Consider the following 18,805-nt stretch of genomic DNA (forward strand, 5'->3'; position numbering starts at 1 on the left):
ACTTGGGTCAGCCAGACAGGCCTGTGGACTGATGGCTCACTAAGATCTTGCTAGGCCGTCAACTTCCGTCTTTTCACCCTGCTGTTGCCTGAGTTCAGGCCCCCACTGCCTTCACTCAGAACACTGTAGCGGCTGTGAGCTTGTCCACCTGACTCCAGTCTTCCCTTTTCCTATTCTCTCTTCCCTACCGAGCATGCCTTGAAAATGTGCTTTTTCTAAGGAACTTGATTATATCGCACGTCTGTTTAGAACTCTTCAGGATTTCCAGCTGCCTTCAGGGTAAAGTCTGAACCTTACGTGGCTTAGGTTCTAGCCCTTGTGTGTGCAGTACGTGTGGTCGCTGGTGTCCTGTGGAATTCTGTGCTCCAGCTCTTTGCATCTATGCAGATCCTGAATCGAATGGTCTCTTCCCTCTGAGCCTTCCTGCATGTTCCCTGTACTGAGAGCATTCAGCCTCCTTCCTCTTTTGCATCTGGCTGACTCTTACTTATTCTTCTGATTTCAGCTTGGCTGAAGTCACTTGTTTCCAGTTGTTCTGGAAAGTCTTATCCGACCCTTCAAGCTGTGATAGGTACCTTACCAAGGTGTCCTGTGGGGACTGGGAAACTATATTCCTACTAGTCCAGTGATTTTTTTCATTGACTTTCTCAGCTTTTCTAACTATACAACATATTTCCTGCAAATAATTATGCTTTTTGTACGGACCTGTGTTCTTACTGGTTTCTTGCCTTCTATTAAGTAGATCTGCATTTCCTCTCTAATACCACTGTATCAATCATTGTAACTGTATAATAACTCTTGATATTTACAAGTTCAGGGCCTCACACTTTATTTTCCTTTTCAGTTTATGTCTTCGCTATTCTTGGCCTTATCCTGCACTTCTATATGCATTTAAGAACAGCTTGTCAAGTTCCATAAAAGAAAGCCCGCTGGGATTCTGATTGGGATTGCAATGAATCACTCATTTATTTAGGCCTTCTTTAACGTCTTCCTTATGATTTTCTCTGTAAAGGTCTTTCCCCACTTGTGTTAGATTTATTCCAGGGACTTCGTATTTCTGACAGTGTTGTAAATGATGTCCTAAAAAGTCCTTTCCTGTTCATTGTTGATACGTGGAATGCAGTGGATTTTTGTGTATTCAGTTTGTGGCTAAACTTCATGATCAGTGCCATTAACTTTATATGTAAATTCTTTAATATGTACAAAATCTTGTCATAAATTATTACAGTCCCTGTTCACTAAATACCATTTTTATTTTAGATTCTTATTTCAGATTCCTGCATTTGTAATGACTCCAGCTTAAGACAACGTAGAAAGTATTGGTTGAATAGACTCATTTATGGATTATCATATGCCAGGCTTTTGCTCCAGGCTTATGTTTATAAATGAGATTAGTTTGTAATATTCTGTTTTATTGCTATCTTTGTGAGATTTGTGACCTTACACTACATTTTAGAGTGTTGAAGCACTTGCCAGGAAAGCCATCTGGCCAATAATGTTTCTCTGTTTATGTTTGTTTGCTTCTCTTTCTGTTTCACCTACAAAGCATTAATTTTTCTTTCTGTTTTAATACTTGCAGGATATTTTAGGTAAATGGATTGCCAGGGGAAGAATAGCTTCCTTTTTAGGAAGGAAAAGGAATAAGAAGAATTAGCTTCTCTTGACCTACTTAGAATGCATAATTCTGAGTAGCGACTTTTTCAGTCCTGGGCTTCAGCATCGCATTAATTTTAAAAATGGCTCACTGTGGAGGTTTTAATTTAATCCAGCCTCCAAAATGTTAGGCTGAAGAATTTAGAGAAGAAACTTTTACTGTATAAAATGCGATATTCCCGTGTGGTATACTTCCTCTCAAAGAAAGGTAAACTTTGACCATCATAGTTCCAAGGAAATACTTTCTTATTGAAGAAATAAAAGATAACTACATTTATTTTTCTCTAACGTTCATTCTGAAAATTTTCAAATCCTCACAAGTCCGAAGAATAACATAATGAACAGAGATACCCTATGAGTCACCAAGGGTTAATTTGTTAACATTTTGTCAGATTTGCTTTAGTTCTTGCACGTTCTGTGTTTGTGTGCGTACAAGTGTATGTGTGTGTATATATATGTGTGTGTGTATGTGTGGGTGTATGTCTGATATTTATATTTCCTTTATACTTACATATATGTGTATATACATTATAAGTCGTGTGTACTTGTACGTAAATGTGTTACCTATAAAATATTCTTTTTTAGAATCACTAGAAATTACATTGCAAGACATGACACTTTACCCATAACTATCTCAACCTGTGTCTTTTACAAGGCTCTTCTCTGGCACCCCTCCATTTTGTTACAGTACTCAAGTGGCAATCATTCTATAGCATCATGTAATTTATAGTGTCATATTCAAGTTGCCCCCATATGTACCCCAAAAATCCCCTTGAACGTCTTTTATTTTGGACTAATTTGGGGTATAAAGGAAAGGTGTAAAGATAGCACACAGAGTTCTACAACTCACCGGCTTTCTCCTGTTGTTATATGGTTAGTCTGTCGGTGTGGCCATATTTGGTTGGACAGATTCCTAGATTTGTGATATCTTTTGTTGCTACTTAAATGTTTTCTTCCAATTATTTGTTACTGGTATGTAGAAATACAGTGTTTTGTTGTTGTTGTTGCCTGCTTTGATTTTTACATCCACCTTGTATCCTGTGACATTTCCAGGTTTACTCATTAGTCCTGGTGGGTTTCTGTTAATTGCGTAGTTTTCTGTATACATAATCGTTTCATCTGTGAATAATGACAGTTTCACAGAAATCCTCATGGCTTTTATTTCTGCGTTTTGCCTCATTGTGCTGTTTAATTAATGGATGTGATGGGAGCACATACTTGCCCTGTCCTTGATCTTACTGGAAAAGGGTTTGTTTCACCGCTGAAGAATGAGGCTAGCTCTAGGTTTTTTATAGATGCCCTTCATCAGAATGAGGAAGCTCCATTTTATTCCTGGTTTGCGGAGAGCATTTTCAATAATAGGTTTAGAGTTTTGTTAATTTTTTCTTCTGCACTTCTTGAAATGATCATTTTTTTTCCACTTTATTCTGTCAATGTTGTGAATTACATTGATTGATTCTTTTTTTCAATGTTCAACCAACCTTATTCATGGGATAAATCCAACTTGATCATAATGTATTCTCCTTTTTTTATTACTTGACATTACTAGGTTTGTTTTGCTAGTATTTTGTAAAGGGTTTTTGCCTCCGTGTTCATGAGGGATGTTGCCCCGTAAATCTTTAACGTATCTGTCGGGATTTGCTATCAGGGTTCTGTTGGCCTCATCAGATGAGTTTGGCAATGTTCCGTCATCCAGTTTTCTGAAAGACTGCTTGTCAGGTTGTATTTCTTTCTTAAGTTTTTAACAGAATTCATTGGTAAAGCCATATAGGCCTGAGGGCTCTTACTCATTTATTTACTAGACATGAGACTGTGTATGTTGTCTGTTTCTTCCTGTGCCTGTTTTGGTTACGCTGTGTTTTTCAAAAAATTTGTCCACTTCATGGCACATTTATTGGTGTGAAATTGTTATTGTCCTTTTAATGTCAGTAAGATCTGTCGTGATGGTCGTCCCTCTTTCATTCCTTACATTGAAGCTGTGTGTTTTCTCTTTTCTTTCTTTGCCAGCTTTTCCAGGGCTTTGTCAATTTTATTAACCTTTCGAAGAACCAACTTTTGACTTTATTGATTTTTCTCTGCTTTTCTATTTTATATAAAATGGATTTCCCCTCTTCTGATTTCCTTCCTTCAGCTTCCTTTGGGTTTAACTGTTCTTTTCCTAGCTTCTTACAAAAATCAAATCTTTTTGTACTTACATGTACTTACATGTAAATTGACCTTCTTTTTGTACTTACATGTAAATTGACCTCTAAGCACTGCTTCACCTGCAGCCCACACGTTACTGCAAAAATATTTTGTAATATCCTGTGCCATCTCTTCTGCGACCCATGGATTATTTAGAAGTGTGTTATTTAACTTCAGCCTATTTGGGGATTTTGTTATTATTGTTACTGACGTTTAGTTAAATACCATCTTGGTTCAGAGAATACGTTCCATATGGAGTCATATTCCATACGACTCCAGTCTTTTGGTACTGTTGAGATTTGCTTTCAGCCCAGCATATGGGCTGTTTGGTGAAAGTTACGTATGTCCCTGAAAGGCAGGTGTGCTGGGCAGTTGTTGAATGTAGTGTTGAGTAAATGCCATTTGGTTCCACCTGGCTGATGGTTGTTTTGATCATCTATACTCTATCAAGTTTTTGTTGATTTATCAGTTACCGCGAGAAGGGTGTTAAAATTGCCAGTAATGATTGTGGGATTATTCCCCTCCCATTTCTGTCAGCTCATGGCTTGTATATTAGGAAGCTATATTGTTAGGTTCATGTACATTTTGATGTGTAATGTCTTCTTTTTTCCAAATGTTTATTTTGACAGAGAAAGAATGTGATGAGTGGGAGAGGGTGAAAGGGGGTGGGGGGAAGGGAGGGGGGGGGAGGATCCCAAGCAGGCTCTGCACTATCAGCCCAGAGCCTGACACAGGGCTCAGTCTCACGAACCATGAGATCGTGACCTGAGCCGAACTGAAGAGTCAGACGTTCAACCGACTGAGCCAGCCAGGCGCCCTAGATGTGTAATGTCTGCTTGATGCCCTGAACCCTTCCTCATTATGAAGTATCCCTCTTTATCCATTTGTCTTGAAGTCTGCTTTGTCCTCTCCTAATCTGGCCGTACCAGTTCCTCATATGGTATGATGGCATGGTATTTCCTTTTCTGTCCCTCTACTTGTAACCTGTCTGTGTCTTCATTCTGTTACCAAACAACACACACTTTATGTAGTTGAGTCTTGCTTTTCATGCAGTCTGACACCCTCCCTTTTTAATTGGGATGCTTAACTCATTTGTAATTATGTGTTATTAATATAGTTGCTTTTAAATCCACTATCTCAGTATTTGTTAGCATTCCATTTGTTCTTGGCTTTTCTGACTCTCCATTCTTGCCTTCTTTGGGGTAAATCTAATATTTCTAAGTAGTCCGTTTTGTCTACTGTCTTGACTTTTTAAGCTGTGCCACTTTGTATCATTTTTAGTGGTTGCTCTAGAGATTACAGTAGGCACCTGGGACCATAGTGTATCTTCAATAATATTACACTACTCTACAACAATGTAAGAGCTTTACAGCAGTGTATTTCCATATGGCCTCTCCTGCCCGTAAGACCTGATCTTATGGTCTTATATTAAATTTCTACATCTAGCATGAAGCCCATAACCACGGTGTTCTTATTTTTGCTTCAAAAAAAAAAAATCATTTGATTTTTAAAAGAATTTAGCTACGTACATGTGTGTATATAAACTAAATATACAGAAAAATACATCTTGTTCCATATACTCAGATATTTAAACATGTACTCATTCTGCAACTCCAGTGTGTTTAATCTAGTCTCCTTTCTCCTCAGGTTGAAGAACTTTCTGTCACATTTCTTGTAGTGCAGGCCTGTTCAGTGATTTCTTTCAGAGTAGATCTCTCTGAATATATCTTTATTTCCCCTTCATTTCTGAAGGGCATTTTTGTTGGATGTGGAATTCTGGGTTGGTTTTCTTTTCACTATTTTAAAGATTTGTATTCTTTTGTATGTTGGTGTCCCCTGTTTGCTGTGAAGTCACGTCATGTGTCGTCCTGTTGCCTGCATGTAAGGTGTAGTTTTCTCTGTGCTCATCCTGCCTGGGGACCTCAAGGTTTTGGGGTAACATGAGTCTAGAGCCCGTGTCTCTCGTCGGTTCTTCCGCATTCTCTCCCTCAGTATTTCTTCTGCCCCATAGTCAGTCTCTTCCCCTGGAACTGGAGTTATGCCTATGTCAGTGTGTTTTGTATATTCCCTCAGCTGTCAGACCCTCTGTTCTGTTCTTTTTTTTGGTATCATTTTGTTTCAGGCCACTTTTTATTCACCCATTTTCAGCCTGACCTGACTTCTTCCCTGCTATGTCCGGTCTGTTCAGCTTGTTTAATTAATTCTTCATTTCTCCTATCCAGATTTTTCATTCCTAGCGTTTCCTCTTGGTTCTTTCTCCTAGTTTTGATTCCTCCGGTGAAATTCCCTTTCTCTTCACATATGTTCTTCATCTTCTAGATATTTAGCGTGTTTATGATCTTGAAGTCTCCCTCTGGTGGATCCAACCATGAGTCATCTTCCATTGAATCTTTTCTCTCAGGAGCATGGGTCATATTTTCTGGATTCTTTGTGTTTCTTGTAACTTGTTATCGTATGCTGAGTGTTGGGTTTTAAAAAGAACCGTGGAGACTGAACTAAATACTATTTACCTCCAAAAGTAGTTGTGCGCCCCCTTCTTCTGTCCGGCCACCTGTGCTGAGGCTCTGACAGGGTGCTGACCATGTGACCCCTGATCGAGGGGGGTCAGGGCTTCATTGCAGCCCTCGTTCCATTCCCCGTCTCTGCTGCGGGCGATTGAGACTTCCTTCCAGCAGGGCTTGGGATCCGAGCCCTCAGAGGATCCCTAGAGCCATCTTTATGCCGTGGAGCTGAACCACCTGCTTTGGGAGCCGGGGGCGACCTCCCTCTGCTTTCCCCCCAGTTGGCAGCATCTTTGCCCCTCCACTCTCAGTCCTGACTCTGCCTTCTGCTTCCCTGCAGACCTCTCTCCATCCCGCAGCCCTTCCCCTTCTAACACAGGTCATTCCTCTTCCCACCACCCAGCTGTTTCTCTCTTCTTTTAGGTTTCTTTGCATCTAAGCTTTCTGATGGCTTTGTGAAAGGCTTGTGTAGCCCTCCAGCTGATTTTTGTGGTGAGGGTGAGAGCTCTGAGGTCCCCTTGACTTCTCAAGGAACCTCAAGTCTGTCCCGCGGGCTTTTGTCCCATTGTTACTTGCAGGGGAGATTTTGTTTTTAATATTTATGTATTTTTGAGAGAGAGACAGAGAGCCCATGTGTGCACATGTGCAGGGGAGGGGCAGAGAGAGAGGGAGACGGGGGATCCGAAGCAGGCTCCCCGCCATCAGCACGGAGCCCTGCACGGGGCTCAAACCCACGAATCAGGAGATGATGACCTGAAGCTGAAGTCAGATGCTTAACCGTCTGAGCCACCAAGATGCCCCAGGGAAGATTTATTTTTATCCCAGTTACTTTTACAAAGGAATTGCTTTAAAATATCGATGACATGGTTGTTTCCCCTCTATTTTGTTTTAATTAGTAAAAAAAAAAAAAAAAAAAAAAAAGGAAAATGGGCTTTTTTGACTAAACGATTTAGGAGGAGGTAGTGGAAAAATCATGTGCGACTGGTTTTTCTGCAGTAAATCCACAAAAGAACTACCTTGGAACTGACATGCAAGTGATTGTAATTATATACTCATAGCCTCCTAAAGTAGAATGTGAAGTAAATGCCATTTCTCCTAAGTAGAATGTGAAGTCCCAGAAGACTTATGGGACTATAAAAATAGGGCTTAGTGACCCCCAAACAGCAAAATACGTTAATCTAAGAATAGTTTCAGGGCACCTGGGTGGTTCAGTCAGTTGAGCACCTGACTGTTTTGGTTCTAGTTATGATCTCATGGTTGTGGGATCGAGCCCTGTGTCAGGCTCTTTGCTGAGAGCACTGAGTCTGCTTGGGATTCTCTGTCCCTCTCTCACTGTCCCTCTGCCGTGCGCGCTCTCTCTCACAAAATAAATAAACTTAAAAATAACTGTTTCAAGGCCAGTTTATGTTGGGAGGAAGAAGAGTTGAGGTATAAGGGATTATTTAGTATAATTTACTTGTCTGTTTTCTGTGATACATAAGTTCATCTGTTGTTTTTTTTTTTTAAGTTTTCATTATGCCATTTAAAAGAATGTCAGGGTTTTGTGTAAAGAATGCCAGTTTTATTTAAGCGACCAATTTAGATTACTGTTGTTCTTGTATTAAATGTCGTGTTTAGACACCTCGTGCATAGTCAGGCTATATAGCTCCCTTAGAGAAAGTTAAACCTAGAAATTCGATTGATTTCTGATTTTTCTTGCTTTTGCTGCAAACTGTATTGTCAGATTCCAGAGCGTTTCTGAAAAGCTGCACATGGAATGCCAGGCAGAAATGGTGACCCCGCTGGTGACGAACCCTGGACACGTGTGCATCACGGACACAAACCTGTACTTCCAGCCTCTCAACGGCCACCCGGTGAGGAAGGACACAGGGTCAGCGGGACAGCTGGGTTAGCACCAGACTACTCATCCTCCCTGTGAGCCTGACCTCGCGGTTCCAGTGTTCCCCTGTCCTGGCGAGGATCGGAATCCGCCCCCTCCCCTCCAGCAGCTGCGTGTTTAACAGGCCTCCCTGTGTCATCTCGAGGCCTGCTCATCCAGATCTGAGCTCTTCTGATGTCTTTTCCGTAATTTGGGGATCACTTGTTCTCAGTGCAGTGAAAAGAAACCCTGCCCCTCCCACTTTTAGTGAAGAGCCAGTGGAGGTTTGTTACAGCTTTCTACTCGGAAGCACTTGGAGAAATGGATGTTTTCTGTACATCTGTTTATGCGTTTGTATATGCGGTGTATTTTGTTTTTCTTTAATTAGGAACAAACTCAGTAGGTCTCCGTACGCAAAGGAGCGAATGAAGTGGCCCTCTGCCGGCTAGTGCGGGCTGTGTGTGCGGATGCTGGAATGGGGCAGCTGTAGTGCTTCTGCTCTGGAAACAGGCTCCTCTTTCACAATGGCTTTAGCCTTACTGGGCCAGAAAGTGAACTTGAACTCAGATTTTCACACTAAAAGTTTGTAAAGATTTGTAGCTTTCTCTGGATCTCACCCCTTTTTGGCCTGGTTCATTAGAAGAACAGAAATCCTAATACACCATGATAAGGCAGTCGGACCATTTGGTGCGACTTTCAGCTTAAAGAACGTGTTTTCTGTCGTAGGATGCTGCATCCTGGAAATTCTCCAGGCTGGTCACTCGGTCACTATGTCACTAAAACATCTAATACTTTTGTGTGAAAAGTGGTGCTATGACAATGTTGTCCACCAGGTGGCGGGGCACCCTCACCGAGCCCTGCGGTAGACCCTACGCGTTGCTGATGGGCGTTCTCTCCTGGTGTAATACTTGGCTTGGCCGCTACCGTTACTGTGGCTTGGGTCCAAAACTTGTAGGAAAATATCTGAGTATGTGCCATAGCTTGAGAATCCACAGTATGAGCACACATCCCCTCCCAAATCTCCGGGCTAGGATCCTTGACCAGCCGTCAGGCAGTTTCCACAGTTGCGCATCCTGGCCTCTGCGGGCTCCTCTTCCCTCTCATTCGGGAAAAGCACGGATGTGTCACCTTTTAGCCGATCTCCGTGGCTTTTTTTTTTTTTAAGTTTATTTATCGATTTTGAGAGGGAGGGAGAGGGAGAGTGGGGGAGGGGCACAGAGACAAGAAGAGAGAGAATCCCAAGCAGGCTCTGCCCTGTCAGCATGGAGCCGGATGTGGGGCTCAGTCCCATGACCTGTGAGACCATGACCTGAGCTGAAACCCAGAACGGAACCCAGGGTTGGAGGCTTAACTGACTGAGCCACCCAGGGACCCCTCAGTGGCTTTTCTAACCTTGCTCTCCCCTTACTAGTGTTTTAAGCCTTTAGAGAAGCAAGAAAATATTCTTCCTCATAAAGAACAAAACTTTTAGAGGACCTGCTTAATAGTGTAGTTGTTTATGAGCCTTAACACTGTAGTTTTTACAGAAATAAAGATGATTACAGAAATAAAAAAAGATGTACTGTGTCAGTTGTAAGCAAACCATTGATCTATAAAAAGCAAAATTCCTGAGAAGTTACCTGTACCAGGACGTTAATATTCCTTGTCACTCAGCAGCAGCCTGGCAGTATCCTGAGCGATACATTAGCACATTTATCATATTTTGGGTACTGAGTGAAGGTAACAGAACTTGTCCAAGGTCACAAAGTTCGTGAAAAAGGGCAGACCAGGGGCACCTGGGTGGCTCAGTTGGTCGGACATCCGACTTCGGCTCAGGTCACAATCTCACAGCTCGTGAGTTCGAGCCCCACATCCAGCTCTGTGCTGACAGCTCGGAGCCTGGTGCCTGCTTCGGATTCTGTGCCTCCCACTCTCTCTGTCTCTGCCCTGCTCGTGCTCTGTCTCTCCTTCAAAATTAAATCAACATTTTAAAAACAAAAACAAAAAAAAAAGGAAAAGAAAAAGGGCAGAGCAGCATGTAAAACCAGAAGTGGAGAGAGTGCGTCTGTGTGCCTGTGTGGGAGATGGGCAGAGAGAGAAGGTGAGAGAGAACCCCAAGCCGGCTCCACACTGTCGGCAACAGAGCCCGAAGTGGGGCTCCATCCCACGAACTGTGAGACAATGACCTGAGCTGAAACCAAGATGCTCAACTGACTGAGCCCCCCAGGCGCCCCATAAAATCTCCCTTTCCAGTTGTTCACATGTAACGCTTTGGAAAAGCAAGATTTGGCCCTTTTTTTCACCTTTCTGATACTAAAGGACAGCTTCTAATTGTGTCAGAGTGTTGATGTCTGAAGCTGCCTTTCTACTTTTAAAGAAACCCGTGGTGCAGATAACACTCCAGGATGTCCGCCGCATTTACAAGAGGAGACATGGCCTCATGCCTTTGGTGAGTTCGTGTGGAGTGTCCCTTCTGGGTGGAGGACTGTCACGTCTTCAGTTTAGCCAGTGGTTTCTCCACTTGTACACACCCAAGGCGTGATTGAAAAGTGCAGGTATGTTGTCATAAGCACATTGACTCTGAGTCTTTCTTTCAGATGAGCTGTGTGCGCGCGCGCGCACACACACACACGTCACTAAATCAAATTTATATGTGGAGATTATAAATAAATGAGACCTACAGATAAAAAATAGAAATGTTTAATTGAAAGGCTTTTGTACTTACATAGCTTGTTTTGAGATTGCAGGATAAATACAACGCTATTTACTTTACTGTTTTCTTTCTGAATTTATAGGGCTTGGAAGTGTTTTGCACCGAAGATGACCTCTGTTCTGACATCTACCTGAAGTTCTATGAACCTCAAGACAGAGATGACCTCTATTTTTATATTGCCACGTATCTAGGTTTGGTGCTCACCCTTCATTGTATCTATTCTTTCTATTCTGTTCATCTTCTAGTTCAACTCCTAAGTGGCTGGGGTAGGAAGTAAGAAGCTTGCTATATGTAGAATCCCCTTTCCGGGTCTACTTGGTTCTCCTCCTCAGGGACTGTGGCTGGCAAAATGGCCTTCTGAAAACCAAGGGAGGTACAAGTGAAACTTGGTAATAGCTCATGCCAATTGCGTATTTTAAAAACTCTTGATAAATACACTTAAATGTTTTTTACATTTTAACAACTCCCACGTTGAATGAATTATAAAGAATCCATCTAATTGTTTCTATGTTCATTCATGTCTTATATTCGTTTATGAAAACCAAGACTCGGTTTCTTAATATGAGGCCGTGAGTTACCCAGTCATGTGTCTGTGAGCGTTAGCTGTGGTCTTAATCGCAGAGCTGAAGAACAGCACCAAAGGTGCACATGAACCTTTTGTACTCAGTACAATACTATGGGACTTGATTTGCTTTTTTTATTTTATTTAAAAAAAAATTTTTTTAACGTTTATTTATTATTGAGAGACAGACACAGAGCGTGCGCGGGAAGGGGTAGAGAGAGAGAGAAGGAGACACAGAATCTGAAGCAGGCTCCAGGCTCCGAGCTGTCCCCACAGAGCCTGATGTAGGACTCAAACCCACAAACCATGAAATCATGACCTGAGCCGAAGTCGGATGCTTAGCCGACTTGATTTGCTTTTAATTAATATTTCCTCAGTCTTCCATAAAAATGTGAATTTTCCCACCTTTGTTAGAAAGAACACCTATATTTTTAGGCATAAACGATATGAAGTTGTATATGGTTCAATTGAGTTATTCTTGTTTACAGAGTTGTCTGTAAACCGTAAAAACTACAATGAGTTGATTTTCAAAAATAGATGTTGGGCTTTTATGAATGCCATCTTAGTTTTGTGTATTGCTTTTACTCCCTTGGAAATGGAATTTTCCCTCAAAGAAGAATCGTTTATTTTCAATAAGAAATATATTTTATTTTCTAGTAGGTTTAGAGTTCATTTTTTTTCTTCTCACATTAAGCTCTTATGTTTAATTTAATGCCTAAGTATAGCTCTGATATGAGTTGACTGTTATTTCTTGCCTCCTGATTAATTTTTTTTTTCATTTTATTTCTCTAACTATATAACAAGATTACAACAAAAAACTCAACTTTCATGGTGAGTCCTAAAATCTCAAGTCAAGGAACTTGCCATGACCTAAAAACCTGTCTTCTGTAAATCTTCCTTATTCTCTCTGGTATTATTCCTCAGGTTGGTCAGACTTTCTCTGAAGTGTTCTGAGTGTGGGAAATGAGAAGAAGCAGCATTTTGATTTTTTTAACCCCTTTCCTCTTAGCTGGTCGGAGAAGCAACGTGGTAAAAGTAAATCATAAATATTGAACCAGCAGATGAGTTAGATAGTGGCTTGGTGCGGCCAGCAACAGGTCGACGGCAGAATTTTCTCAACAAAAGAGAGCAGTCAGTCACTTTGTGCTCTCTGAGAGGAAAGCTATCCTTGGTGCCACATACTGATTCCACGTTTCCTGAGGTGTTCTGGGCGGCGGAGGGGGTGGCCCTTCTGGCTCTTCTCATTTGAGAAATTAGGTTTTCCTGCCAGAGACCTTTTTCTCCTTCAGCCTTGCTCCTCACCCGCATACATAATGCACAGGCATTAGCAAACCAGCTGTCGTACACCTCTTCCTAATCTAAAAGAAGACTGAAAGATTATTTTTGTTTTGATTGCATAAAAAATGGAGGAAATAAGCTTTTACGAACGGCCATGGCTTCTTTAGGGCGTTAAAACTCAAGCACTTTGTATATGTGGCAGACTATGTATAATATAGTAAGTATTATGCATTACCATGTAATTTACATATTTGCTCCATACCTTCATATTTGTTTTCTTTCATATATCTAATACATAAGTATGCTTTATACCATATATGTGGTATATTCCCTCCTGGATCTTGGAGATATTCACACTTAACACAACGGCTGTTTGGTGAAAACCAGCCATAGCCTCCTTTTCGTTTTCTTACTTTTTTTTAAATTTTTTTTTTTATATTCATTTATTTATTTATTTATTTATTTTTTTAACATTTATTTATTTTTGAGACAGAGAGAGACAGAGCATGAACGGGGAGGGTCAGAGAGAGGGAGACACAGAATCCGAAACAGGCTCCAGGCTCTGAGCTGTCAGCACAGAGCCCGATGCGGGGCTTGAACTCATGGACCGTGAGATCATGACCTGAGCCGAAGTCGGCCGCTTAACCGACTGAGCCACCCAGGCGCCCCTATGTTCATTTATTTTTGAGAGACAGGGAGCGTGAGCGGGGGAGGGGCTTAGAGAGAGGGAGGCACAGAATCCGAAGCAGGCCTCAGGCTCCGAGCCGAGCCATCAACACAGAGCCCGACGCGGGGCTCGAACCCGCGAACCGTGAGATCATGACCTGAGCCGAGGTCGGACGCCCAACCGACGGAGCCACCCGGGCGTCCCTCGTTTTCTTAAAATGTATTTTTCAAAAACGCGTTGAAGGGCCTCCGTTGAAAGCACCTAGCTTTTACACGCTCAGTAGCACGTAGCCATCGCTCGCCCGGCTCGGTGGTGACCGCGGGCCCCGTCCTCCTCAGAGCACCACGTCGCGGAGCGCACGGCCGAAAGCTACACCCTGCAGTGGCAGCGCGGGCACCTCTCCAACTACCAGTACCTCCTGCACCTCAACAACCTGGCCGACCGCAGCTGCAACGACCTCTCTCAGTACCCGGTGTTTCCGTGGATAATAAACGATTACTGCAGCGCAGAACTGGGTAATTGCCGCCGCGCCGAGTTTGTAGAGGGAAGAGTGAATTCTCACTGAGAATCGTGTTGTGATATTTAAACACGTTAGCACTCATCTTGATTTTTTGTTGTTGTTTTTTTTAGTGAAGGTTGCTGATGTCCATTCTGAGACACTGGATAAGTGTTCCATAAATTATATATGGGTTTCATAGGTGTTTTCTCCACTATCTCAATTTTTTTTAGCCCTCACAAAAGCCCCGCCCTCCCCCCACCCCCGCCATACTTCCGGAAAGACCTGCCCAGAAAGTAGGCAGAGGATTTGAAGCCAGTTACCAGCATTACCTCTGATTACCACGTTAGAAATACTTACGTTTTTCACTTTGAAAATTTGTTCCAGGTTGTCATAGACTTTTAAAATTCACGCTCAAAAATGAGATTGCCAAAAGTAATAATTATTCATTCCAGAACATGTAGAAAATACTGAGATATTTAAAGAAGGAAATAAAAACCATCAATAAGTACATAAATGAGTGGCAACCATTTTAACTTTGTGTATTTATCTCTCAAATTACTTCTAACAAAAATGTGATTCTATTATAATTTTATTTTCTAGTATTTCTAAATAACGTACTGTGGGCAGTAAATTCTGACAGTTGACTGATTGAACCCTCACACTTGAAGGAAATAACAGATTTTCTAAGAATGAGAATTTATTTCTCTGCTAATATTCAGTCCCCAATTCTCAAATTGTGCTATAATAGAAAAATAAGAAAAATAAGGTTGACTATAATTCACACTTAAACCATAAATCTTGTAGAATACTAGCTTTTAAAATGTGTTTATTTTTGTTGTTTTCCTTGGAATATAGGTTTTTTTTTTTTTTTTTTTTTTAGTTTGTACTTTTTTTAAAAAAAATCAATATTCAGGGCATTTTCAATTAGAGATGCTACTCTTTTTTTTTTTTTTAATGTTTATTAAGTCACATTCGTTGGCACACATGGGGGAGGGGCAGGGGGAGAGGCAGGGGAATCCTAAGCAGGCTCCAGGCTCCAGCTGTCAGCACAGAGTCCAATATAGGACTCAAACTCATGAACCGGGAGAGAATGACCTGAGCTGAAGTCGGACACTTAACCGACTGAGCCACCCAGGCGCCTCTAGAGACGCTACTCTTGAGTGACTGTTGCTAACTTAAAGCTCAGGCTGCAACCGTTACAGCTGCATAAGTAACTATCAGAAATACTAGAATTCTAATGGGTCTGTCTCAAGTTTTTCAAAAAACTATTTGTGGAAATGTGTGCATGTGTATCTGTTGTGTGGGAAGTGAGGTTCTTAAGTATAAGCTTGTTTGCTTTATTTTAAATAATTCATTTTTTTTTTAATTCTTTTAACATTTATTTATTTTTGAGACAGAGAGAGAGCATGAATGGGGGAGGGTCAGAGAGAGAGGGAGACACAGAATCCGAAACACGTTCCAGGCTCTGAGCTGTCAGCACAGAGCTTGTGAGATCATGACCTGAGCTGAAGTCGGACACTTAACCAACTGAGCCACCCAGGCACCCCAAAATAATTCATTTTTAAAAATGTATTTATTTTTACAGATTTGTCCAATCCAGGAACGTTCCGGGATCTCAGCAGGCCAGTAGGGGCTCTAAACAAGGAACGGCTGGAAAGACTTCTGGTATGTGGGTTCGGGGATACCCGGCTTCTAAACAACTCCACGAGCCATGGCCTCTGTGTCTATAGTAACGGAAACTCATTTCTCCAAGACTTAGATGAGGACTATGCCGAGTGACCAGAGGATCTACGTCATATTTCTTCTTACTATCCTCTCTGCCCGCTGCCTTCCCCCATGGGTTTCGCTGCTCACCCGCCATTTGCATCTTTGGCCTACAATTCAGGAAGTAGGAGTTTACTGATCACTAGTTGACTGATTTATTTTCATGAAGGTGCTCTGGTAAATTGCTCAAGAGATGCATAAAATCCATTCTATTCAATCCAGCCCAGCATTGTTCCCACTGAGCCAAGAAAAGCAAAATACTTATCACAGGAACACTGTGTGTGTGTGCAGTTTTATTTTCTATTCCTTTTTTTTTCCCTTCCTTCTATTCCTATTCAAGAGAGAAATTAGGGGATATAATGTGTCCATGCCACGAGCTGAGGCTTTTACTACTTGGGTCAGTTGTTACTTTCATGGCCAGCACTTAGCAGGATCTTCTTCCGTGTGTTGTAGAGCCGCTACCAGGAAATGCCAGAGCCAAAGTTCATGTACGGCAGTCACTACTCTTCTCCGGGCTACGTGCTGTTTTACCTTGTTAGGATCGGTAAGGTTCTTTACCCTCGCTCCCAAATGAGGTGCTATTTCACGTGGCGTCTTCGGTGACTCGGTGGTCTCACTTTACTCTGATCTCCCCTCTAGCACCAGAGTACATGCTGTGCCTGCAGAACGGAAGGTTTGATAATGCAGACAGAATGTTCAACAGGTTTGGCCTAATGCTTCCCTTACCGTGTTTTAAACCCTCTAGTTACAAACATGCAATGTGTTTGCTTCCAAAAACTGGATACCAAAATGTCAAGAGATGTAAAGAATCACTGATTGGTATATCTTTTCCATTCAGGCTTTTTCTAGTCGTGGGTGCACGTGTGTGTGTGTGTGTGTGTGTGTGTGTGTGTGTGTGTGTGTGTGTAACTGTAAGAACTTCTTTTATTTATTTATTTTTTTTTAATTTTTTTTTTTTTAACGTTTATTTATTTTTGAGACAGAGAGAGATAGAGCATGAGTGGGGAAGGGGCAGAGAGAGAGGGAGACACAGAATCTGAAGCAGCCTCCAGGCTCTGAGCTGTGAGCACAGAGCCTGACGCGGGGCTCGAACTCACAGACCGCGAGATCATGACCTGAGCCGAAGTCAGACGCTTAACCGACTGAGCCACCCAGGCGCCCCAAGAACTTCTTTTAAATACAGCTTTTGTCCTGCCTGTTGCAGCCTCGTATTAGATATTGAAGTTTTCCATATTTCCATATTATTACATGTTCTTCAAAACAGTGATTTTTTTAAATTCCCATATCATATCCTGATGTGTGCCATAATTATTTTAGCAGTTTTTCTATTGTTGGACATCTAGACAATTTCTGACATTTTGTTATTCTAAATAATCCTATTGAATATAATTCCCTTTGAGCATTTAACTTTTTTATTGTAAAGGTAATATTTCCTTGCAAAAAAATCAGAAAATATGAAGAAGAAAATTAAGTTCACTTGGCCTCCCACCATGCTGAGATAATATTCATTGTTAATCTTTTCATCTGTGCCTCTCCGATCATTTTTTAAACTGTACGCTTGTTTATTTATAATTCCTTTTTGAAACGAGCTATTACAACGGCTGTGCTAGGTTTTCCGTATCTAAGCACCGGCCGCTGTGTGTGCCGAGGCTCCCGGCAAGGACTTGGAGACACCCCATCTGGGTCTGTGTCCTTCCCCCGTGTCCCTCTCTGCATGAGCTCAGGGAGGTGTCTCTTCTGTAAAAGGGGATCCTCATACAAATGTTGAGAATTGTGAGTTAGAGAAGTGAGTCACTGCAGGTAAAGTGTAGACCAACACCTAGCTGCATAGACCCCGATGCGGTTGCTGTTTCACTCACCTGAGCGTTCAGATCAGTTGTTTTGTTTTTTTTTTTGTATTTAGTATTGCAGAAACTTGGAAAAACTGTTTGGATGGTGCCACAGACTTTAAAGAGGTAAGTGGTTATTAAAGCTAATGATTCACTGGGCTTGTGGTTTCCAACTGCTTGAAAAAATATTCGTTGCTTTTCCTTTCCTTTTTTTTTTTCTTTTTCTTCCCCTGACACTTTCAGTTGATTCCAGAATTCTATGGCGATGATGTCAGCTTTTTAGTTAATAGTCTGAAGTTGGATCTGGGCAAGAGACAAGGAGGGCAGATGGTGGATGACGTTGAACTTCCGCCCTGGGCACGGAGTGAGTACCACCATGCAAGTACTGAATTACAACAGTTCCTCACCCGGCAGTGCAATTTTAGTATTATTATGTATAGTTGCCTGGGTGGTTTTAAAAAAAAAATTTTTTTTTTTAACATTTATTTTTGAGACAGAGAGAGACACAGCATGAATGGGGGAGGGGCAGAGAGAGAGAGGGAGACACAGAATCGGAAGCAGGCTCCAGGCTCTGAGCCATCAGCCCAGAGCCCGACGCGGGGCTCGAACTCGCGGACCGCGAGATCGTGACCTGAGCTGAAGTTGGACGCTCAACCGACTGAGCCACCCAGGCGCCCCAGCCTGGGTGGTTTTAAATGACGGTGTAATTTTCTATGTAAATGAGGCAATAGCAGTCCTATTCCAAATCAGAAATGGTCTGTGAGTCTAAGATGCAAAAACATTGATATGTATTTGAAAGACCTAAATGTTGTGAACGTGACTTTTGCCACCCCCCGCTTCCCACCAAAATTTATATGTTATGTGATGGGGGCGGGGGGGGAACCTCATTAAGAAATATGTACCTCTTGCCTCTCCTAGAAGCTTTATCTGCATACGGGCAGACAAGAAATGGGAGAAAACAAATGAAGACTGATGTTTTCATCAAGTCTAATCTAATAGGTCCCGAGGACTTTCTCCAGAAGAGCAAAGAGGCGTTGGAAAGCGGTTACGTGTCAGAACACCTTCATGAGTGGATCGATCTAATATTTGGCTACAAGCAAAAAGGCACCGATGCTGTTGGGGCCCATAACGGTACGTGATAGTCTCGGAAAGTTCCTATAGCCTTTGATAAAAGCGAAAGCAAACCCAAAATAAAAAATAAAATAAAAAAAGAAGAGGAAGAAAGAAAAACTGAGGCATTGGTGCGGCAGAAGCATCTGACACCCGCCTCTGGGATCAGAGACTGAGCCACAGAGGGGGAAGGACTTTTGCCTTAAGA

The 18,805-nt window shown here is 41.9% G+C and overlaps 1 protein-coding gene across 1 annotated transcript in view; it reads left to right on the plus strand.

Moving 5' to 3' along the window:
• NSMAF (neutral sphingomyelinase activation associated factor) overlaps nucleotides 1–18,805 on the plus strand; it is a 63,401-nt gene that overhangs the window by 30,107 nt on the left and 14,489 nt on the right. The window contains exons 10-19 of the mRNA XM_030304101.2: nucleotides 8,062–8,191; nucleotides 10,553–10,624; nucleotides 10,971–11,079; nucleotides 13,734–13,910; nucleotides 15,480–15,559; nucleotides 16,112–16,202; nucleotides 16,298–16,361; nucleotides 17,562–17,613; nucleotides 17,731–17,851; nucleotides 18,487–18,618. Of these exons, the coding sequence (XP_030159961.1) occupies nucleotides 8,062–8,191; nucleotides 10,553–10,624; nucleotides 10,971–11,079; nucleotides 13,734–13,910; nucleotides 15,480–15,559; nucleotides 16,112–16,202; nucleotides 16,298–16,361; nucleotides 17,562–17,613; nucleotides 17,731–17,851; nucleotides 18,487–18,618 (1,028 nt within the window). The remainder of the gene's footprint in view (nucleotides 1–8,061; nucleotides 8,192–10,552; nucleotides 10,625–10,970; nucleotides 11,080–13,733; nucleotides 13,911–15,479; nucleotides 15,560–16,111; nucleotides 16,203–16,297; nucleotides 16,362–17,561; nucleotides 17,614–17,730; nucleotides 17,852–18,486; nucleotides 18,619–18,805) is intronic.

This window comes from Lynx canadensis, chromosome F2, assembly GCF_007474595.2.
Source record: "Lynx canadensis isolate LIC74 chromosome F2, mLynCan4.pri.v2, whole genome shotgun sequence".
Taxonomy (NCBI): domain Eukaryota; kingdom Metazoa; phylum Chordata; class Mammalia; order Carnivora; family Felidae; genus Lynx; species Lynx canadensis.